This window comes from Gopherus evgoodei, unplaced genomic scaffold (genome assembly GCF_007399415.2).
Source record: "Gopherus evgoodei ecotype Sinaloan lineage unplaced genomic scaffold, rGopEvg1_v1.p scaffold_48_arrow_ctg1, whole genome shotgun sequence".
NCBI classification, from domain to species: Eukaryota; Metazoa; Chordata; order Testudines; family Testudinidae; genus Gopherus; species Gopherus evgoodei.
Genome location: NW_022060069.1, coordinates 1487815 through 1509298, shown reverse-complemented (window position 1 = coordinate 1509298; position 21484 = coordinate 1487815). Strand labels below are relative to the sequence as shown.

Below are 21484 nucleotides of genomic sequence, written 5' to 3'. Positions count from 1 at the left end.
GGCGACCCTGGCCCCGTGACCTCCGACCCCGCCGGGCCACGCCCCCACCCCACGCGCGGTGACCCCGCGGTGACCCCTGACCTCTAACCCATGTCCCAGTGACCTGGGTTCTAGTCTGCGCCCTTTCGCCTCCTGCTGCCCCCCCCCAGCCAGCGTGGGGATGGCCCCTCCCCCGCCCCCTCCCCCGCGGGGCCCGGCCCCTCCCCCACCCACCCCCCAGCAGAGCCCGGCCCCTCCCCCACCCACCCCCCAGCGGGGCCCCGCCCCTCCCCCTCCCCCGCCCCCGCCCCGGCCGCGGCCCGCCTACGGGCTCGACAGGGCCGGGTTCCTCAAGGCGGCCCTGGAGCGAGCAGCCCCCGCGCCCGGCAGCGGGGACGAGGTCCGGGAGCTGCTGAGCCGCAGGAGATCCAGGTCGGGCCCCGGGCCGGGATCCCCGGGCTGAGCGGAGCGGGGCTGGGCTGGGCCGGGTGGGGACCCACCAGACGGGCCGGGGGCCATGCTGCAGGGAGCGGGGGGCAGGCGGGGGCGCTCCCCCGGGGGGGCGGTGCTGTGGGGCTGGGGGCTCAGCAGGGGCGCTCCCCCGGGGGGGCTGTGCTGTGGGGCTGGGGGCTCAGCCGGGACCCTGACCCTCAGGGCGGCAGCGGAGCTCTCCGTGTTGCTGGCGGTGCCATATTCAAAAGAGACAGAAAACTTCTTTCCTGGTCTCTGCGCTTTGCCTCCAAGTCCGGGTGCGCTGAGCCCTGGGCTCCCGGCCAGGCCCTAAGGAGCTAATTCCCTTTTGCCGCCCTAAATCCCCGGGGCAGGGCCTTGGGCCGCTTCCTGCCCCACAGTGGGGCATGGCCATCACCCAGCCCAGAGGTAGCCGCGGTCCCCGCCCTCTCCCAGAGAGACCAGAGCCTCTCCTGACCCAGGCGGAGGGGGGAGTGCTGCTGGGTGGGGGCTGGATGGCAAATCGCCAGTAAGTGTTTGCCTGGTTCTCTCTTCCAGCTTCAGCGGGCATTTCAAGTGGCTCCTCTACAACAGGGCGGTGCCTTCCTTAATCCAAGAGGGGCCTCAGTGAGTATTGCAACCGCTTCCTCTCTGTCAGGGCAAACGCAGCCAGAGGCGCCTTTCCCTGGGGGCTGGACCCACCCAGGGGCAGGGGCAGGGGTCTCAGTCCCATGGATCTACAGCCTTCCCTGCTTGGTCCCTCCCGAGCAGTTGCCAAGAGCTCTTCTGTGCCTGGGCCTCGGGGAGCATAGGGGAGGCCAGCCTGGGTCTGAGCAGGGAGCCAGCTGCTGTGCTATGGTAGCACCTAGGCAGCCCAGTCATGGGGCCAGGTCCTGTATAAACCTCCCAGAAGACAGCCCCCGCCCCAGAGACCCGCAATCGCGGTCCTAGAGAAGAGCTGGCCGAGGCAGACGGACAGGAGCACGGGAATCAAGGAGGCCGTACCACTTGGTGTGGCGGGCAGGGATCTCCGGTCACCAGTGGCCTAACCACTGGGAAGTCTGTTGGAGGCGTCCCAGCAAAGGAGCGTTTCCCGGCGGGTGCAGGAGGCCGAGGGGGGAGCCATGCAGATGTTTACGGGGAGCTCTGCCCAAGCAGCAGGCAAGCGCGTAAAGGGCCAGGGGAACGTTACTCACCGCGTTGGAGGGAAAAGGATCATGAGCAGGTAGCACAAGGATGGATGAGTTGGTCTAAACCTAATGTCCGACTTGGGATCTGCCTTTAAAAACCTCACACTTGGCCTTTTCCATCTCAAACAGGTGCCCCCAGGCAAAGCGGGAGCTCCCTCGAACCCCAGCCTGCGGGGGCCACAGCGTTAGCGAGCTGCACCCTCCCCTGGAGGAATGACGGCCTTGCTGGAGCTAGCATCTGTGGCCAGACGGCCCATTCGGAAGCCTGATCTGGGTGGGCCAGGCCCTTCGGTCTCACCCGGTTACCGATGTGCTGAGCCCAGCGAGTTGCCTTGGAGCAAAGCATTTCAGTCTTCAGGGCTAAGACAGAGGTGCCACTGCAGCCCCAGGCCCCTGTGGTGGCAGGGAATCGACTCAGTGAGACGTGCCCAGATGAGCCCAGCCGGTGACCCGCGCCCCAGGCTGCAGGGGAAGAGGCCTAAGGACACGGGAACCCAGGGAAGCCTTCCAGGGCTTGCAGAGAAATACCCATCTCCGAACCCAGCACTCTCGGAGGGGGTCTGGCTGAGCTCAGCCCGTAGGACCCAGGCTCCCTGCAATGTCTCTTCTCTCTCCCCCGTTAGGTGCGGGCTGGTGGCGCTGTGGATGGCAGGCTCCCTCCTCAGCCTGTCCCAGGACGTCTCCCTGGAGAGGATTGTGCAGATGGCGCTGGAGAGAGGCTACACCGCCCAAGGAGAGATGTTCTCAGGTGGGTGACTGGTAGCCATCGCCCGTGGTACGTTGGGGGTTAAAAACTGGCTCCTTGCACTAGGCCACAGGCGCTGGGCAGGGCGCCAGGGGGAGCCTGCAGAGCCCGGTCTGCATTGCGACTGCGTGAGGAAGCGCCCAGAGGTGGTACATAGCACAGGGCACGAGGGCTTTACTCCTGCCTTGCTGGAGTTCAGTCTCTGGCCCCTACAGTGTTGCTGGGGACCGGACTCCTTCCCAGAAGGGCTCGATGCAGGGGGAGCTGGGTGCCGTGGAACAGCCCAGGCGGGACAGGAGGTCAGACTAGATGGTCTAATTGTCCCTTCCAGCCTTATTCTCTGAACCCTGCTTTCTGCACGGCAGCAGCTCCCGCCTCTGTGCCCCCAGCTGGATTAGTTTGCTTGAAAACTTGCAAGCTCCTTAATTTAGGGGGAAAAACCCCGCAGCAGGGCTGTTCGTTTCCCACGAGGAACGAGCGCCTGGAGGTTTCTGTCCAAGGCAGAAGGTTCCTCTGGAAGCTGGGGCAGTCAGCGGGAACCTCGCTAATGCTGGCCCTGAGTAGTCAGAGATCATGAGCATATGCCGAGCACTTGGGGCCAGGAATTCACCTTTGGAGCCTTCTCAGCTTTTCTTCATGGCCAGCAGGACTGGACACTTGTATTTCCAATGAAAGTTGAGGATTTTCTGGAATCCCAGGACTCCAGGAGGTGGAGCTTTGTCAGGAAAAACCCCAGGTATCGTTGGGCTGCTGATAAAATCCTGAGTGCAGGCCCCAGTGAGCCCAGCCTGTATAAATGCCATGGGGCCAGGGGCCAGCGTTGTGTGTTCTCTCTGATTCATCAAGTCTCAGGCTGGCAGGGACCATTGGGAGCAGCTGGTCCGAACTCCCGTAGAACATGGGCCTTCCCTGAATTCGCTCCCATGCGAACAGGAGCTTTCCGAAAACCCCCCATCTTGATTTGAACAGCTCCAGTGCTGGGGAACCCGCCACTGCCCTCGGGAAATCGTTCCAACAGTTTCTTCCCCTCCCTGTTACAAACCTGTGCCCATTTCCTGCCTGAATGTGTCCAGCTTCACCTCCCAGCTGCTGGGTCGTGTCAGCCCTTTGCTAGGCTGCAGAGCCCTCAGTTATCCCCATGTGGCTCACGCCCCCCGGCAGTGTGTTTTCAGAGCGCTGCTTAGGGGAGCAGGAAACCGGGGCCATGGCCCGAGCTCGGGCTGCGCTGCTGGGGATGGCCCTCGGGGCAGCTTGAGTTCCTGTCCCTGTCCATCCCAGCGGCTGACATGGCCCAGCTGGCCGAGGAGCTGTTCCAGTGCCGGGCCGAGCTGCTCTCTGGAGGTCTGGAGGGAGAGAACCGGGACAGGATCCTTCGCCATCTGACCGCTGGCTGCCCGCTGCTACTGCCGTATCCTTCCCATGCGCGGCGACCCCATGAGGTCCACACCGCAGCCTGCATGCTTGGGCAGGGCTGCAGTTCAGATATCCCTGTATGTAGAGCGGGCCTGGGGGTGTCATTTTAGAGGCAGATGCGGCCACTTCTGGGGTGGGACGTGGCCACATCTCTCATGTCTCCTCTTCCTGGCTGCAGTGCAGGAGATGAATGTGGGTCAGGTGCCTTCTCCCTCTCAGTGGTTAAATGCCCTACCCACGCCTACTCCCCTGTGTCCCGCCTGTCTGAGGCAGCTGTTGCGGTGGCTCCCAGAGCCCACAGGTTTGGACAGCAGCAGATTTAATGCTCCAGCCTCTCTCTAGTTGGAGAAGTTTAGCGATCCCATGTGTGCCCAGTCAGCGCCTGGTGTGGAGGGCACTTCTCCAGTTCTTCAGGGGCAGGAGCTGGGTGCCCAGAGCTGGGGCAGCCTGCTCTCCCCCCATGTCCCTTCCTCGCCAGCCGGCCCGCCACAGCCCCCTTGGCAAACCTTAACGGCCATCCCAGCTACGACGAGGACTCCAACCATGAGCCCTGCAGGAGACGTGGCTACAAAGCCCACTGGGCCGTCATCTCAGGTACGTCCCAGCAGCACGGGCTGGGGACGGCTTCTGGGGCTGCGGCGAATGGGGCTCGGACCCCTCCTGCCCAGGCCGTTTGCCCTGTTCCCGTGCAGCTCCCTGCAGCCACTGCGACCTGCCCCCGTCCACCCCCAAACTTCCCCATGAAAGGGCCTGGGGCTCCCAGCATCCTAAGGCTGCGGTGTGGGGACAGTCCCACTCAGAGCTGGGTTTCCTGCGCCCCCCCTCCGCACAGGAGGGCGAGTTGGCCTGGCTGCATTTCCCAGGCTTGCCACAAGGGTACGGCAGCTGGCCGGGCACAGAGACCCATCCGGGGGGCTGCCCCCGCACCGGCCCGTGATCCCAGGGGCAGGATGGAGCTGCCCTGCAGAGACTGGCTGGCTCCTCTCCCCCTGCAGGACTCCTGCTGGGCGTCAGGGCCGGCGCCCTCAGCCCGGCCTGCCAGGAGGACGGGGAGATCTCCGGCCTCTTCCGCCCCGGCCCGGCCTGCCCCCCGCCTGCCCCGGAGGACGTGCTGGAGATCTACCTGCTCTCCAAGCAGGGCAAGAGCTGGCGCCCCCAGCTGTGGAACTACCGGCAGGCGCATGAGAGCAACGCCCAGCTGACCGACTTCTGCCCCAAGCGGGCGGGTGACGGCAAGGTCTACGTGGTGCCTGCGGGAGGCGTGAGGGCGGGGCTGTGCGGCAAGACTGTGCTGCTGCACCCACGAACCGCACAGAGTGCCATGCCCCAGCCAGCCGGGCCACCCCCTGCTGCCGAGCGCTAGGAGCCACTGGAGCACTGGGTGGAGGAGACGCCCTGCAGCCCTTGGACCCACCCATGCTACGAGGCACAGCAGGGCCTTAGTGGGTGGAGCAGTGATCTGGGACCCGGGGGGCCTGGCTCTTCCGCTTTTCCCTGCTCCGTGCCTCAGTTTCCCCTCTGCAAAATGGGGCCGATGATCCAGCCCTCCTTTGCAGAGCGCTTGGAGGCGGAGCGGTGCGGGGAGGGGCAGGGCACATCATACTCAGTCCCCTGAGGAGAGAGATGCCGGGGTTAAAGTGCCAGGTGCGGCCCTGGTCCCTTTTTCCTGTGCCGCAGGAAGCCCTGATGCCCCCCGGACTGTGGCCGTGGGGGAGGCGCAGCTATTTCAGGCCCTCTCCAGAGGAGCTGCTGCTCTTCCACCCAGTGACGCTTTTCAGACTGTCCCAGATTCCTGCTTTGAGGCCACAGTGCCAGGAAATGGCAGGTACTTGTGGCCGGCTCTGAAAATAACTTCACGCTTCCTGTCTGCCACCCACCACTGTTAGCTCTTGAGAGCAGGGACTGGCTCTCAGTCGGGGTCTGGGCGGCGCCCGGCCCAGCGGGGCCCCGATCCCGGCGAGGGTCTGGGCGGCGCCCGGCCCGGCGGGGCCCCGATCCCGGCGAGGGTCTGGGCGGCGCCCGGCCCAGCGGGGCCCCGATCCCGGCCGGGGTCTGGGCGGCGCCCGGCCCAGCGGGGCCCCGATCCCGGCCGGGGTCTGGCCGGCGCCTGGCCCAATGGTCTCGGCTCTCTAGAGCTGCTGTCATACAGCAAACTTGGGAACTTCGACCCGCGCCAGCAACGTGCATTAAAGACAAAGGCTGTTCGGTTTCCACACCGGCAGGTTCTGTTTATTGTGACACTTCTGGCCCCAAAGGCCTGGCCGTGTGCCTATCTCCAGAGGGGTGGCAGAGCCCCACGCAGCGGAATGGGCCAGGGACAACGCTCGGTCCCGAGAACGTCCTGCCTGCGTGCAGGGGGGGCAGGAGCATCCCTCGTTCCACTGGCTGGAGGGGCTCTGCTACTACTGGGGGACCTGTTCAGAACCCCCCTACCCCCCCCCGGAGCTGACCTGCTCACAGCCTTGGGCAGCAAGGTCATGTGGGTTGGCTGCTGCCTCCTGGGTTCCATTCCCAGCTCTGACACTGACCCTGGGCAAGCCTCTGCCCTGCTCTGTGCCTCGGTTTCCCCTCCCACCCTTTGTCTGGACTGTGAGCTCTTTGGCGCAGGGACTCTCTCTCCCGGGGTGCGTGCAGCACCTGGCACCACAGGGCCCAGATCTCGGCTGGGGACTCTGAGTGCTGCTGTCAGTTCTGCTGCGGGGCCCTGGGCTGGCCGGGAATAGCCGGCAGGGACTAGCACCCATGGCAGCTGCTCTCCGAGTTTGGAACCAAAGGCTCGGAGCCGCTGGCTCAGCCGGGCAGCTGCATTTCCAGCGCTTGGCCCCTGCCCTGCCTGTGTGACCCAGCGCTATTGAGAGCAGCCAGAGCCCCAGGCAGCTGGATTTGGAAGGGCCCGTCCCCCTTGGCTCCTGTGCAGCACTTGGACTGGAGCGAACGCCAGGCTGGCTACACGCTGCGCTCCTGGACCCGAGCCAGTAGGGGGCAGGATGGTCCCCTGAACCGCACCCACCTCCCCCCCCCCCCCGTGAGTTCCTAGGTGCAGGGAGTCTGTGCTCAGCCAGAGCTGAACGCGGCAGGGGCTGCAGATCTGAGCGGCTCAGGCAGCTACTGGCAGTGCCCTGGGTCAGGCCTAATGGAGCTGGGGCTCCTGAATCCTGCCTTGGAAACCGCTCCCCAGACTGGCCAGGCTTGGAGCTGATGCCGGTGGGAGTGACTCCCAGGGCCTTGGTTCTGCCTGTGAGATGCTCACGCAGACGCGGCGAGCGCTCAGGAAACGAGCACTGAGAGTGCGGCAGAGCAAGGGGAAACCAGGCCCCTCACTCGGGCCCTTGTGACTCAGGCACGGCGCGTGCGCCCTGGGCCGGCAGCCTGCCAGAGAGGTGGCCTGCGGCTGGCGGTGCCAGCACCCTGCACGCAGGGCGAGAGTCCGTGAGGAGCCCAAGGCTGGGCTAGGAGAACCACACAAAGCTGGCAGGGGAGGTGGCCTGCGGCTGGCCATCCCAGCACCCTGCGCGCAGGGCAAGAGCCCGTGGCGCAAGAGCCCGTGGCGAGCCCAGGGATGGGCTAGGAGAACCACACAAAGCTGGCAGGGGAGGTGGCCTGCGGCTGACGGTGCCAGTGCCCTGCGCGCAGGGCGAGAGTCCGTGGTGAGGCCAAGGCTGGGCTAGGAGAACCACACAAAGCTGGCAGGGGAGGTGGCCTGCGGCTGGCCATCCCAGCACCCTGCGCGCAGGGCGAGAGTCCGTGGCGAGCCCAGGGATGGGCTAGGAGAACCACATAAAGCTGGCAGAGGAGGTGGCCTGCGGCTGGCCATCCCAGCACCCTGCGCGCAGGGCGAGAGCCCGTGGCGCAAGAGCCCAGGGATGGGCTAGCAGAACCACACAAAGCTGGCAGGGGAGGTGACCTGCGGCTGGCCATGCCAGCACCCTGCGCGCAGGGCGAGAGCCCGTGGCGAGCCCAAGGCTGGGCTAGGAGAACCACACAAAGCTGGCAGGGGAGGTGGCCTGCGGCTGGCCATCCCAGCACCCTGCGCGCAGGGCGAGAGCCCGTGGCGAGCCCAGGGATGGGCTAGGAGAACCACACAAAGCTGGCAGAGGAGGTGGCCTGCGGCTGGCCATCCCAGCACCCTGCGCGCAGGGCGAGAGCCCGTGGCGAGCCCAGGGATGGGCTAGGAGAACCACACAAAGCTGGCAGGGGAGGTGGCCTGCGGCTGGCCATGCCAGCACCCTGCGCGCAGGGCGAGAGCCCGTGGCGAGCCCAGGACTGGGCTAGCAGAACCACACAAAGCTGCCAGAGAGGTGGCCTGCGGCTGGCCATCCCAGCACCCTGCGCGCAGGGCGAGAGCCCGTGGCGAGCCCAGGGATGGGCTAGGAGAACCACACAAAGCTGGCAGGGGAGGTGGCATCCTGGTTGATTCTCAAAGGGCCAAGCCCCCTGTAAAGACGGGCCGAACTTTCCAGCCAGGTTCACCCCAGCTCTCCAGCTGCCAGGAAAACCACCCCCCGGTGAGGATAGACTCAGCCACAGGCAACCCCTGAGCTCCCCAGCGCGGGCACAAGCTTCACAGTAACTCGGGGTTCTCATTTTCTGGCCACGGGGCGGTGGAGGCTCCTGGCCACGGCAGAAGAAAGTGCAGGGGGTGGAAATGGCCGGCCGCATCCGACCCTCCTGCAGGGCCACAAATGCTTCAGGGGATGGGCCGAGAAACCTGCCGTCGCAGCTGGGGGTCGACCTGCTGCCCCGAAGGGTCACGCCAGAGCCCACAGCCGCCGCCACACCAGGGCCCAGTGGCTATTGCCAAAAAGTCTTTTCAAGTGTCTTGAATTTCCCATCCCATGAACCGGTAACGTGGAGCTGCTGCTCCGCCCACAGGCAGCTCCCTGCAGACCAGGTCCCCTGGAGCAGCCCGGTGGTGGAGCTGGCTCTGATACCAGCAGGGGGCAGGAAGCGGGGCTGGGAGGCCTCCTCCCGACCCAGCTGAAGGAAAATGGACCGTGAACAGGAGAGGGGCCCAGAGGATCCGAGCCCCGTTCGGTTCCAGCCGGCGTCACTGCCGGGACCTGCAGTGCAGGATCGCTGAGCCAGTGCTGGGGGCCAATCTCGGCCTTCCCAGGGTTCCCCTGGCCTCGCTCTCCCTCGGGCTGGGCCGCGGAACGAACAGCTGAGCGGGAAGTGGCTCCGCTCCGAGACGGGACTAGTTCTCGCCCTTTCCCATTAGCTGGTGTAAACTGGGTCCCCTGATGTCTGTGTGACGGGCCAGGCGCTGTCCCATCCTGTCCCTGGTGCGGGGCCGTCCGAGCCGCTGGAAGCCGGCCCAGGCAGACGGGCTGTAGCATATCTGGCTGTATAAATAAGAGGCAGGGAGGGCACCGCACGGCAGTGCCCGGCTATTGCACAGAGCCGGGGCTGGGTGTCCCCAGCGTGCCGGCCCCGGCTCAGTCCTGCTCCATGGTGCTGAAGATGGTGATGAGATTGTCCAGCCCCCAGAGGTAGCCGTCCTCCCGGTTCCCCTCCACCCACGGCAGCCGATGTGTCAGTGTCTGCCCCCTGGCCAGCGGCACCGTCTTGCCGAAGTCGATCATCCAGACCTTGGCCAGCCCCGTCCGGTCATGGACAAAAAGCAGAGAGCTCCCCACCACCTGTTGGGGGGCAAACAGAGCTCAGAGGGGGTGGGGGGCTGGGAGCCAGGACTCCTGGGTTCCTTCCCTGGGGCTGCCAGTGGGCAGGAGAAGAGATCCCCAGGGTGAGGGGCACCGGCTGGGCCCCCCACTCGGCAAGGAGTGCCTCCCTCGAGGGCCGGCTGCCTCCCTCAGCTCCACGCCCAGCCAGAACCTACCTCATGGGTGTGGAAGAACTCGGACTGCTCCAGCGCCGCCCGCAGGTCCTTCAGGCAGCCCAGGTAGTTTGTCTGAGGAGGAAGAGGGGAGGGTGTAGAACTGATCAATGAAAGTGTTTTTAATTGTTCACTTTATTAATGTAACTTCTCTTCACCATTCACTGCACTTGCCTACGCTGTAACTTCTGTTCATGGTTTGCCATATTGTAATTCAAACCCCATTTTAAAACGCTCACTCCATTTTGTAAAAGCTTCCTCCAGCCGTCCTTTTTGCAAACCCGGCTGTAATCTTATTAGCTAGTTTAGATGTGTGATTGAGGGATGTATGGACGATGGAATCAACCTCCAGCCCCAGCCTGTCCTGATGAAATAAAGTTCAAACCCCACCAGCTGAAGATGCAGACAAGAGCCCTAACAAAGTAAGCAGAGTCCACCCTGAACAGAAAAGGTGCAATAGAAGGAGGATCAAAGCCAGGTCCCAGGCTGAAAGTCGCCTGCAATTGACGGGTGATCAGTCACCAAACCCAGAGGCAGTGACACAGCAAGACCTGCAGACTCTGGATTCAGACTAAAGCCTACAGAAAGGATGGGTGAGATGGGGACTTTGGAGGGTAACACTCTGCTGCCAACATGGAAGGACATCGGTGCAGGCCCAACAGAGACCCAGCTCGTCCTTGTGCCCGGCTTTCCTGGCCAGTTACTGCCACAAGCTACCAACTGAAGCTGCAAACTCAAGCCACGAATTCAAGCTATGTCCAGGACTGGTAACTGTGCAGCAGCTGCGGAACATCTGATGGGTGTGCGTGTGTGTGTGTGTGTGTGTATAGCTATTAGGTATAATGTGTGTGTATAAGGATTAAGATATTAGTTATTGGTCGTAAATCAAATTATCATCATAATAAATGTGGCATCTTTGTCCTGCTCCCTGAGAAGATCCTGTGTAGTTTTGTCTGTACAAGGTGGGCAGGTGAGGGTGCTGCGGGAGGCCAGCAGGGGGCGATGGCGCTGCGGGACCCACCCAGCTGCCCGAGCACTAGCCAGGCCCAGCCCATCTGGGTCCTGGCAGGGAGAGATGTGACGAACTGGGAATGTTCTTAATGTTTTCTCTGAATACTGTATTGGTGCCTCAGTGTCCCCATGGCAGTTCTTAAGTATCTGGCAGAGCAAAGGGCCAGTGCACCTAAATGCCTGACACTCTGTCTCCTAGCAACTGATGGCCTGGGCCCCTCCCCTGCAAAGGTGCCAGCTGAAGGTGTTGGAGACAAAGGGGTCAGGAGACCCCCTGGCCCAGGAAAGGGGCTGAGCAGAGGAGGAGGGGCTGGTGGGGGTTTCAGTCTGGAGCTGGCTGGGGGCGGACGTGGGGGTCTGGCTCACTGCCCCCCAGAATGGACCCAGCCGAGGGGTCTGAGTCTCTGAACGCACAAGCTGTGTCCCGTTCTCTGTACCTACAAGCTCTGTGTTAGACCCTGTTCCTGTCATCGAATAAATCTCTCTGTTACTGGCTGGCTGAGAGTCACGTCTGACTGCGAAGTGGGGGGGCAGGACCCTGTGGCTTCCCCAGGACCCCGCTGGGGCGACTCGCTGTGGGAAGTGCATGGAGGGGCAGAGGATGCTGAATGCTCCAAGGAGAGACCCAGGAGGTGAAGCCGTGTGAGCTTCTTGCCCTGAACAAGTCTGCTCCAAGGGAGAGGAGGCTCCCCAAAGTCCTGCCTGGCTTGGTGGGGAGCAGTTCCAGAGCATCGCCCGGGGACTCCGTGACTCTCCCCTGGCGGGCAGGGCAGGCACTAGGGGTCACTGTGGGGTAGGGAGCCGGGGGGCAGCAGAGGACGTTCTCCCCTGGCGGGCAGGGCAGGCGCTAGGGGTCACTGTGGGGCAGGGAGCCAGGGGGCAGCAGGGGGCGTTCTCCCCTGGTGGGCAGGGCAGGCGATAGGGGTCACTGTGGGGTAGGGAGCAGGGGGCATTCTCACCTGGCGGGCAGGGCAGGCGCTAGGGGTCACTGTGGGGCAGGGAGTCCGGCGGGGGCAGCAGGGGGCGTTCTCCCCTGGCGGGCAGGGCAGGCGCTAGGGGTCACTGTGGGGTAGGGAGCTGGGGGGCAGCAGGGGGCGTTCTCCCCTGGCGGGCAGGGCAGGCGCTAGGGGTCACTGTGGGGCAGGGAGCCGGGGGGCAGCAGGGGACGTTCTCCCCTGGCGGGCAGGGCAGGCGCTAGGGGTCACTGTGGGGTAGGGAGCTGGGGGGCAGGAGGGGGCACTCTCCCCTGGCGGGCAGGGCAGGCGCTAGGGGTCACTGTGGGGCAGGGAGTCCGGCGGGGGCAGCAGGGGGCGTTCTCCCCTGGCGGGCAGGGCAGGCGCTAGGGGGCACTGTGGGGCAGGGAGCCGGGGGGCAGCAGGGGGCGTTCTCCCCTGGCGGGCAGGGCAGGCGCTAGGGGTCACTGTTGGGTAGGGAGCCGGGGGGCAGCAGGGGGCGTTCTCACCTGGCAGGCAGGGCAGGCACTAGGGGTCACTGTGGGGCAGGGAGCCGGGGGGCAGCAGGGGGCGTTCTCCCCTGGCTGGCAGGGCAGGCGCTAGGGGTCACTATGGGGCAGGGAGCCGGGGGGCAGCAGGGGGCGTTCTCCCCTGGCGGGCAGGGCAGGCGCTAGGGGTCACTGTGGGGCAGGGAGTCCGGCGGGGGCAGCAGGGGCCGTTCTCCCCTGGCGGGCAGGGCAGGCGCTAGGGGTCACTGTGGGGCACGGAGCTGGGGGGCAGCAGGGGGCGTTCTCCCCTGGCAGGCAGGGCAGGCGCTAGGGGTCACTGTGGGGTAGGGAGCCGGGGGGCAGCAGGGGGCGTTCTCCCCTGGCGGGCAGGGCAGGCGCTAGGGGTCACTGTGGGGTAGGGAGCCGGGGGGCAGCAGGGGGCGTTCTCCCCTGGCGGGCAGGGCAGGCGCTAGGGGTCACTGTGGGGCAGGGAGCCGGGGGCAGCAGGGGGCGTTCTCCCCTGGCGGGCAGGGCAGGCGCTAGGGGTCACTGTGGGGCAGGGAGCCGGGGGGCAGCAGGAGGCGTTCTCCCCGGCAGGCAGGGCAGGCGCTAGGGGTCACTGTGGGGTAGGGAGCGGGGGGGCAGCAGGGGGCGTTCTCCCCTGGCAGGCAGGGCAGGCGCTAGGGGTCACTGTGGGGCACGGAGCTGGGGGGCAGCAGGGGGCGTTCTCCCCTGGCAGGCAGGGCAGGCGCTAGGGGTCACTGTGGGGTAGGGAGCCGGGGGGCAGCAGGGGGCGTTCTCCCCTGGCGGGCAGGGCAGGCGCTAGGGGTCACTGTGGGGTAGGGAGCCGGGGGGCAGCAGGGGGCGTTCTCCCCTGGCGGGCAGGGCAGGCGCTAGGGGTCACTGTGGGGCAGGGAGCCGGGGGCAGCAGGGGGCGTTCTCCCCTGGCGGGCAGGGCAGGCGCTAGGGTCACTGTGGGGCAGGGAGCCGGGGGGCAGCAGGAGGCGTTCTCCCCGGCAGGCAGGGCAGGCGCTAGGGGTCACTGTGGGGTAGGGAGCGGGGGGGCAGCAGGGGGCGTTCTCCCCTGGCAGGCAGGGCAGGCGCTAGGGGTCACTGTGGGGTAGGGAGCCGGGGGGCAGCAGGGAGCGTTCTCCCCTGGCAGGCAAGGCAGGCGCTAGGGGTCACTGTGGGGCAGGGGCTCAGCAGGGGACGCTCTCCCCTGGCAGGCAGGGCAGGCGCTAGGGGTCACTGTGGGGCGGGGAGCCGGGGGGCAGCAGGGAGCGTTCTCCCCTGGCGGGCAGGGCAGGCGCTAGGGGTCACTGTGGGGCAGGGGCTCAGCAGGGGACGCTCTCCCCTGGCAGTTGGTGCTGGCCCCACGGCGGCACTAGGGTGCGCAGGGGGGCAGGGGGCGGGCGCTAGGACAGCACTAGGGGGCGCTGTGCTGCCGCACGCTGGTTGAAACGAAAGTATCACACAGACTAGCAGCCGCTGGGCCGTGCCCCAGAGGTGGCTGCATGTCGGCAGCAAGAAGCCCCAGCCCGGGGCCATTCCCCCCAGCCTGGGCCAGCAGCACCACCGGGGAGCCCAGCCCCTCACCAGGATGGTTCTGTCGCCGTCCACGAAGTCGCCCAGCGCCTGCACCACCTGCTCGGGCAGCCGCGTTGTCTTGAAGTTGGTGCTGCAGGTGCCGTCGGCTTTCTGGGGACACAGAGACCCATCAGGCCGGGGCCTGGGAGGCCAAGCGGGACGCACGTGCCCCAGTCAGACCCGCTCCCCCCAGAGACAGCCCTGCTCAAGCCAGACGTGAGCTCCCCTCCCCAGAGCCAGACGCCCCTGCTCAAGCCAGGCCTGCTCCCCCTCAGCCAGATGGGACCCCCCAGCCACCAGAGGTGACTTCCCCAGCCAGGCCTGCTCCCCCATCAGCCAGGTGGGACCCCCCGGCCAGGCCTGCTCCCCCCCCAGCCAGATGTGACCCCCCAGCCAGGCCTGCTCCCCCACCAGCCAGATGGGACCCCTCGGCCAGGCCTGCTCCACCTCAGCCAGATGGGACCCCCCCCCAACCCGTGGCCCCCACCTTGATGCCCTCGATGCGGAAGCCCAGCGTGGCGCTGGAGCTAAGCGCCTCCCTCCACTGCATGTAGCGGGGCTTGAGCACGGCGCGCTGGGCGTGCTCCTCGGGCGTGGGCGCCCCCGGCTCCACCGCCACCATCTTCTCGTACATGTCGTGGCGCAGCCGGGGCCGCTGCCGGGCCTGCTCCAGCTCCTCCTCCAGGTACGTCCTGCGGGGATCAGCGAGGGACGCTCACCCCACGGCCCGTGCCTCGGCTGGCCCTGGGCCCCGGGGTCTGGCACTCCCAGCGCAGGGCTCCTGGGTTCTAACCCGGCTGTGGGGGGTAGTGGTTAGAGCAGGGGGCTGGTAGCCAGGACTCCTGGGTTCCATCCCTGGCTCAGGGGGGAAGGGCTAGTGGTTAGAGCAAGGGGGCTGGTAGCCAGGACTCCTGGGTTCAGACCCTGGCTCTGCAAGGGGTGTGAGGTTTAGTGGTTAGAGCGGGGGGCTGGTAGCCAGGACTCCTGGGTTCCATCCCTGGCTCGGGGGGGAGGGCTAGTGGTTAGAGCAGGGGGCTGGTAGCCCGGATTCCTGGGTTCCATCCCTGGCTCAGGGGGGAAGGGCTAGTGGTTAGAGCAAGGGGGCTGGTAGCCAGGACTCCTGGGTTCAGACCTTGGCTCTGGGGGTGTGAGGTTTAGTGGTTAGAGTGGGGGGCTGGGAGCCAGGACTCCTGGGTTCCATCCCCAGCTCTGGGGGGGGGGCTAGTGGTTAGAGCAGGGGGGCTGGAAGTCAGGACTCCTGGGTTCAGTCCCTGGCTCTGGGAGGGGAGTGATGTCTAGTGGTTAGAGCAGGGGACTGGGAGCCAGGAACCCTGGGTTCCATCCCTGGCTCTGGGGGGGGGGTCTAGTGGTGGGGGGGCTGGGAGCCAGGACTCCTGGGTTCAGTCCCGGCTCTGGGAGGGGAGTGAGGTCTAGTGGTTAGAGCGGGGGGCTGGGAGCCAGGACTCCTGGGTTCAGTCCCGGCTCTGGGAGGGGAGTGATGTCTAGTGGTTAGAGCGGGGGGGCTGGAAGTCAGGACTCCTGGGTTCAGTCCCTGGCTCTGGGAGGGGAGTGATGTCTAGTGGTTAGAGCAGGGGACTGGGAGCCAGGAACCCTGGGTTCCATCCCTGGCTCTGGGGGGGGGAGGTCTAGTGGTGGGGGGGGGCTGGGAGCCAGGACTCCTGGGTTCAGTCCCGGCTCTGGGAGGGGAGTGAGGTCTAGTGGTTAGAGCGGGGGGCTGGGAGCCAGGACCCCTGGGTTCCATCTGTGGCTCTGGGGGGGAGGGCTAGTGGTTAGAGCAGGGGGGCTGGGAGTCAGGACTCTTGGGTTCCATCCCTGGTTCTGGGGGGGGGGAGGTCTAGTGGTTAGAGGGGGGCTGGGAGCCAGGACTCCTGGGTTCAGTCCCGGCTCTGGGAGGGGAGTGATGTCTAGTGGTTAGAGCGGGGGGCTGGGAGCCAGGACTCTTGGGTTCCATCCCTGGCTCTGGGGGGGGAGGTCTAGTGGTTAGAGGGGGGGCTGGGCGTCAGGACTCCTGGGTTCAGTTCCTGGCTCTGGGAGGGGAGTGATGTCTAGTGGTTAGAGCAGGGGGCTGGTAGCCAGGACTCTTGGGTTCCATCCCTGGCTCTGCAAGGGGTGTGATGTTTAGTGGTTAGAGGGGGGGCTGGGAGCCAGGACTCCTGGGTTCTCGCTGAGCCGGCTCGCCTTTGCCCCGCAGCTGGGCTCTCACCTGACCCCCATCTTGCAGTCCATGATGGAGGGCGTCTCGAAGCCGGCCAGCAGATCCTCCATCTGGTTGTAGCACTCGCCGTCCCGCTGCGACAGCCCGAAGTAGGCGGGCACGTGGGGGCGCAGCGAGTCCTGCATGAGGCGCTCCAGGCACTGCTGCTCCCGCGGGCAGAGCTTCTTCAGGATCCGCCCGCAGTCCCCGGCTTTGAAATTCCCTGCGGGGGAGCGAGGGGACGGCTGGGGTCAGGGGAGCCCGGACGCACCCCGGCCCGTGCCTGCTGGGCACACGGCGCTGCCTTCGCCAGCCACCATCGGGGCTGGCTGCACCCCCCAGCAGAGCCATGGCAGCTGCTGGGGCCCCCTCCCGCACTGGCTCCCGCAGCCCCTCTCACCCGCATGGCCGGCCAGCTGCACCCACGGGTAGCGCTTGTTGAAGGACACGACGAAAGGCGACCAGTGGACCATGCTCTTGAGTTTCTTCCACGGCTTGTTCTACAGAGAAAGGCAGGGAGGGGATCAGTGCCCGGGCTGCGAGCAGGGAGACCTGGTGGTGCCCCCCGTACTGTAGGAGGGTCCCAGCTGAGATCACCCCCCCAGCCCCAGTGTGCCAGGTGCTGCACAGACCCTGACTGACAGCCCATTCCTGCCCCAAAAAAGTTCATGGGAAGGATTGTTCTCCCCATGTTACAGGTGGGGAAACTGAGGCCCAGAATATCTGTGGCAGAGCTGGGAAAAGAACAAAAACGGAGGGTCTCCTCCCCCAACTGCTGCTCTCACCACTAGACCCTGCTCCTCTCCCAGAGCTGGGGATAGAACCCAGGAGTCCTGGTTCCCAGCCCCCCCACACAGACATGTCCTACAAGTGGGGCCAATCTGACCTCATCTATGCAGCTAGTTCGGAAGCTCGGCCAGGCCCACCCATTCGTTATGGGGGGGTTCCCGCCCAGGTGAGCCTGTCCCCCACCCCAGGCCCGCGACACCTCCTGCTTGCAGGCACCCAGACACTGCGCCCTCCCCCAGCCCGTGGGCACCTCCCCTCCCACCTGCGGCTCTGCCCCCTCCTGCATCGGCCCAGTGCAGCTGGTGTCTGGTCCCTGCTCTCCGCCGGGGGCCGGGAGCCGGTCACGGGTGGGGACCAAGGAGCCCAGGTCAGTGCAGGCGCTGCCCCATGGAGAGACACTGGCTTGTCACCGCCGTTTGGCGCGGATCAGAGTCTCCATCCCCACCCCCCGCCTGGACTTTCACCCAGGGCACAGGTCGCTCCCACACCGTGCGGGGGCGGGATCCCTACGGCCTGCTGGCACCAGCTACCCATGGAGCTGCAGAGAATGGCCCCCGTGCTGCCCCCTCTGATCAGAGACAGGAGTCAGGAGGGCCAGGCCAAGGCCACCCACACCCCATATGGCCCCTGCAGAGGGGACTCAGCCACCGGCAGCTCCGGGGGTCTGTCTGAGGGACAAGCCCATGTGGGCCTTGTGTCCGGGAGCCAGGACTCCTGGGTTCTCTCCCCAACTCTCGGAGGGAAGTGGGGTCTAGGGTTAGAGCGGGGGGGGGGGGGGGGCTGGGAGCCAGGACTCCTGGGTTCTCTCCCCAGCTCTTGGAGGGAAGTGGGGTCTAGGATTAGAGCGGGGGCGAGGGAGGGGCTGGGAGCCAGGACTCCTGGGTTCTCTCCCCAGCTCTCGGAGGGAAGTGGGGTCTAGGGTTAGAGCGGGGGGGGGGGGGCTGGGAGCCAGGACTCCTGGGTTCTCTCCCCAGCTCTTGGAGGGAAGTGGGGTCTAAGGTTAGAGCAGGAGCTGGGACCCTGGACTCCTGGGTTCTCTCCCTGGCTCTGGGAGGGGAGTGGGGTCTAGCGGCTAGAGCAGGGGGGGATGGGAGCCAGGACTCCTGGGTTCTAGGAGTTTCTCAAGAGCACAACACAGCCACGAGCTCAGCCATTGTTACCAAAGCAGCTCACGGCTGCACCAGCTTCACCCTTCCAGCTGACACTCCCTCCGCCTGCCCCGCTCAGCGTTTCACCAGAGAACTTCCCCCGGCCTCGGCCTGACGCACATTTTCCATCACCAGCGCCTGGCGGTTTCTTGCTGACTCTGCGAGGCGGCTGGGAGCTCCGAGCAGAACCCTGCTGGCGGGATCAGGGCCGAGCACAGCAAGGCCGGGCGGGGGGGCAGAACCAAGGATTTGTAAGAGGTCCCCTGGCTCTGCCACTGATGTAGGGGGTGGCCCTGGGCACCTCCATGCATCTTCCCAGGCCGCAGCCCCCCAGCAGTGACATGGGGACAGCAACCTGCCCTTTGTTGCGCTGGATGGGCAGAGCGCCCAGCCCGGGTCTGGGCGGCGCCCGGGCCAACGGGGCCCTGATCTCGGCCGGGGTCTGGGCTGCGTCCAGCGCGATGGGGCCCTGATCTCAGCTGGGTCTGGGTAGTGCCCGGCCCGACGGGGCTCTGATCTCAGCTGGGTCTGGGCCATGCCCGGCCCGACGGGGCTCTGATCTCGGCCTGTGTCTGGGCGGTGCATGGCCCGACGGGGCCCTGATCTCAGCTGGGGTCTGGGTAGTGCCCGGCCCGACGGGGCCCTGATCTCAGCTGGGTCTGGGTAGTGCCCGGCCCGACGGGGCTCTGATCTCAGCCTGTGTCTGGGCGGTGCCCGGCCCGACGGGGCCCTGATCTCAGCTGGGTCTGGGTAGTGCCCGGCCCGACGGGGCTCTGATCTTGGCCTGTGTCTGGGCGGTGCACGGCCCGACGGGGCCCTGATCTCAGCTGGGGTCTGGGCGGTGCCCGGCCCGACGGGGCCCTGATCTCAGTTGGGGTCTGGGCCATGCCCGGCCCGACGGGGCTCTGATCTCAGCTGGGTCTGGGCCGTGCCCAGCCCGAGGGGGCCCCATCTTGGTCAGGACATCAAGGCGCTCCCCTGCTAACAGCTACACGGCAGGGCCTCACTTACCCGGGAAAGCAGCTTTGAAAGGATTCCCCCCTCTCGGGAAGCCAGTTTTCGCTGGATCTCAAATCCCCGTCCCAAGCTGCCCCATCCGGTAATTCCACAGCCCCAGCCCTGGCAGCCTGTACCTGCCCCGTCCCGCCCCGCGTCTGGGTGGCGTCAGGGGGCAGGGCAGGGAGTCAGAGACTTGTCATGGGGAAGCAGAGGCTGGGGCACGTCAGGGTTTCCATCCCAACAGGTTTGTCTGCTCTGCAGGTGACTGCTGGGGGGGGGGGCGGGGGGACAGGTGCTATCGTTGCTCATTGTCCCGGCGCGTTTCCTGTTCCCCTTCCAAAGCACTGTAAAGCCATCCGCACCGCAGGGAGCATCAGCCGGGTGCTACGGGGGGCGGTGGGGTGCAGGGAAACTGAGGCACAGAGCAGGGTCAACCTTCCACAAGCAGCTGTAGACAGAATCCGTGGGCCAGAGAGGCTGGCCTTATGGAGGCCCCGGGCTGGAACCCAGGAGATCTGGGTCTGCCCTGAGTCGCTGCCACCCTGCGGCTCAGTTTCCCCACCTGCGAGGCAGGGGTAACACTGCTATCTAGCTAGCTGCAAACACCCGGCACCAGCATCGCCCCACCGCAGAGAGAGAGCACCCGGGTGGACGCCCAGGTGGCTGCAAGGCTCAGAGTGGGCGACCGAGGCCCCTGAAGGGTCTGGGAACAGAACCCAGAGGCCGGCTCTGAAGGCCCCAGGCTCCTTCCCCCATTGTCACCCGACCTGAGATGCCCCATTTTCAGGCGGTTCCGAGAGCCCCTTTCAGGCTCAGAAAACCATGGTTCATTCCCGACAGCCAGGGCCCTGGGGGCGCAAAGGGCACCATTGGGTAACACGCTCGAGAACTTCTGCTCATCCCAAGGGCCAGGACTCCTGGGTTCTCTCCCCAGCTCTGGGAGGGGAGTGGGGGCTGGTGGGTCAGAGCAGGGGGGGCTGGGAGCCAGGACTCCTGGGTTCTATCCCAGCTCTGGGAAAGGAGTGGGGTCTAGTGGTTAGAGCAGGTTGGCTGGGGGCCAGGACTCCTGGGTTCTCTCCCCGGCTCTGGCATGACCCCTCTCTCTGCCTTCATGGGGCAGAGCCCCCCAGCTTGCCAGGGAGGGGCAGTGGGGCAGTTGCTGCTGCAGGGGTCCCTGGCTGTATAACCCTCCCCTGCTCCTCCCATCTGGGGGGGCAGAGCTGAGCCGAGCCACCAGGGGCATCTGCAAAGAGCCCCCCCGGCCTGGCCCCTGGGCAGGCAGCCAATGAGGGGGGGCTTTGGAGTCCCACCCCCCACCCTATATCCAGACAAAGCCAGTGCCGGGGACAAATCACTATGGCAACATGCAGGGGAGCCATTGTCCTCTGGATAAAAGGGCAGGATGCCTGGCGGGGAGCTGGGAGCCCGGACGCCTGGGTTCTATCCTGTGGGGGAGTTAGTGGTTAGAGCAGGGAGCCCGGACGCCTGGGTTCTGTCATGGCTGGGTGAGGACCGAGCTGTCTCACTGGGGGGTGTCATTGAAGCGAGGTTTGTTCCGGGTCCCCGGGCTGGCGGTCGAGGTGCCGGGTAATCTCTCCATGTCCCAGAGCCCCTGGGAGCTGGGTCAGCCCCCTCATGCCTAGCTGGGGAAGCTGAGGCACAGAGCCCATCAGGATCCCCCTTCCTGCAGCTGGGGACTAGCACCCCGAGGGCCAGAGCAGACGGGGTTCCCGGACTGAGCTCTGGACCCACCTTGGGTAACCCCACATCCTGCTATTGGGGGCTTTGTCCTCCCCCCCCCAAAGTGTCCCACTTTGTCACCCCTGCTGTCCGGTCCCCTGCCCCGAGCGCCCCAGGTACTTACCCGGGGGGGGCTCCTGTCCCGCTGCTTCATGGCCTCCAGGCCCTCGGCCCCACGTTTCCCTTTTCCGACGCAGCCTGAGCCCTCCCCTCTGGCTGGCATCCAAACCTGGCGGGGGGGCTGGGGGGGTGACGATGCCAGGGGGTTGCCAAGCAACCAGGCCATCTGGCAGAGAATTTTCCATGACAGCGATGGGAGACAGGCCTGGCGCAGGCAGGAAGCAGCCGCCCGGGGGTGCTCTGCCCACCCATGGGGGATGTGGGGGGTGGGGGCAGGGCTGGGGTACAGGACACCTGGATTCAAGCCCTGCCTCGGCCCTGGCCCCGCTGTGCAACCTCGGGCCAGTCCCTGCAGCCAGACTCAGTTTCCCCATCTAGTGTCGGGTCAGAGCAGGGGACCTTTGGGCCAGGGACTGTCTCGCTGTGTCTGCGGGGGAGGGGGGGGCTGGTTTCCACTGGGGTCTGTGCAGGGCCCAGCCCCACAGGGACCCGACCGCCCTGAGGTCCATTTAAATGTCCCAGCGCGGGGGCAGGGTTCATCTCCCCCATGGGGATTTTTGCTGCGGTGTATTTTTAAAGCCCACACGTGGGTGCCAGTGGCTGTGGCTGTGGGTTCACGTAGGTGTGTGCGGGGGGGGGACTGGTTACATCATCTGTTCCCCCATTGCACAAGTCAGGCCCGTGAGCTCCTTTCTGCCCCGGGCCAAACAGCAAACCAGCCAATGCAGGGCATTTACCCCGGCCGGGTTCCTCCGCACCCAGGCTATGGGAAGGAAGAGCAGGTGCCCGCAGCCTCTCCCCGGCGGGCACACGCTGTCCTGCAT

The 21484-nt window shown here is 66.0% G+C and overlaps 2 protein-coding genes across 2 annotated transcripts; one reads left to right on the top strand and one right to left on the bottom strand.

The window, feature by feature from the left end:
* The first annotated feature begins 281 nt into the window (after positions 1-281).
* CUNH19orf54 (chromosome unknown C19orf54 homolog) lies at positions 282-5753 on the top strand. Its single transcript, XM_030546689.1, has 6 exons — positions 282-411; positions 988-1056; positions 2243-2367; positions 3643-3772; positions 4301-4371; positions 4773-5753. Exons 3-6 carry the CDS (start codon positions 2265-2267, stop codon positions 5138-5140), a joined length of 672 nt encoding a protein of 223 aa, XP_030402549.1. The 5' UTR covers positions 282-411; positions 988-1056; positions 2243-2264; the 3' UTR covers positions 5141-5753.
* Positions 5754-5822: 69 nt separating this feature from the next.
* ITPKC (inositol-trisphosphate 3-kinase C) lies at positions 5823-21484 on the bottom strand. The gene is made up of 8 exons (XM_030546658.1): positions 21398-21484; positions 20665-20769; positions 16265-16364; positions 15874-16087; positions 14137-14341; positions 13659-13760; positions 9614-9685; positions 5823-9416 (listed from the first exon to the last, which is right to left on the bottom strand). Exons 1-8 carry the CDS (start codon positions 21482-21484, stop codon positions 9213-9215), a joined length of 1089 nt encoding a protein of 362 aa, XP_030402518.1. The 3' UTR covers positions 5823-9212.

Excerpts from the sequence above, each read along its gene's own strand:
- CUNH19orf54 (XM_030546689.1), top strand. The coding sequence starts at position 2,265 with ATGGCAGGCTCCCTCCTCAGCCTGTCCCAGGACGTCTCCCTGGAGAGG. Across the intron at positions 3,773-4,300 it reads GGCTGCCCGCTGCTACTGCC|CTACGACGAGGACTCCAACC; the intron begins GTATCCTTCCCA and ends CGGCCATCCCAG. Across the intron at positions 4,372-4,772 it reads CCACTGGGCCGTCATCTCAG|GACTCCTGCTGGGCGTCAGG; the intron begins GTACGTCCCAGC and ends CTCCCCCTGCAG.
- ITPKC (XM_030546658.1), bottom strand. The coding sequence starts at position 21,484 with ATGCAGGACAGCGTGTGCCCGCCGGGGAGAGGCTGCGGGCACCTGCTC. Across the intron at positions 16,365-20,664 it reads GGGACAGGAGCCCCCCCCGG|AACAAGCCGTGGAAGAAACT; the intron begins GTAAGTACCTGG and ends CTTTCTCTGTAG. Across the intron at positions 14,342-15,873 it reads GACTGCAAGATGGGGGTCAG|GACGTACCTGGAGGAGGAGC; the intron begins GTGAGAGCCCAG and ends TGATCCCCGCAG.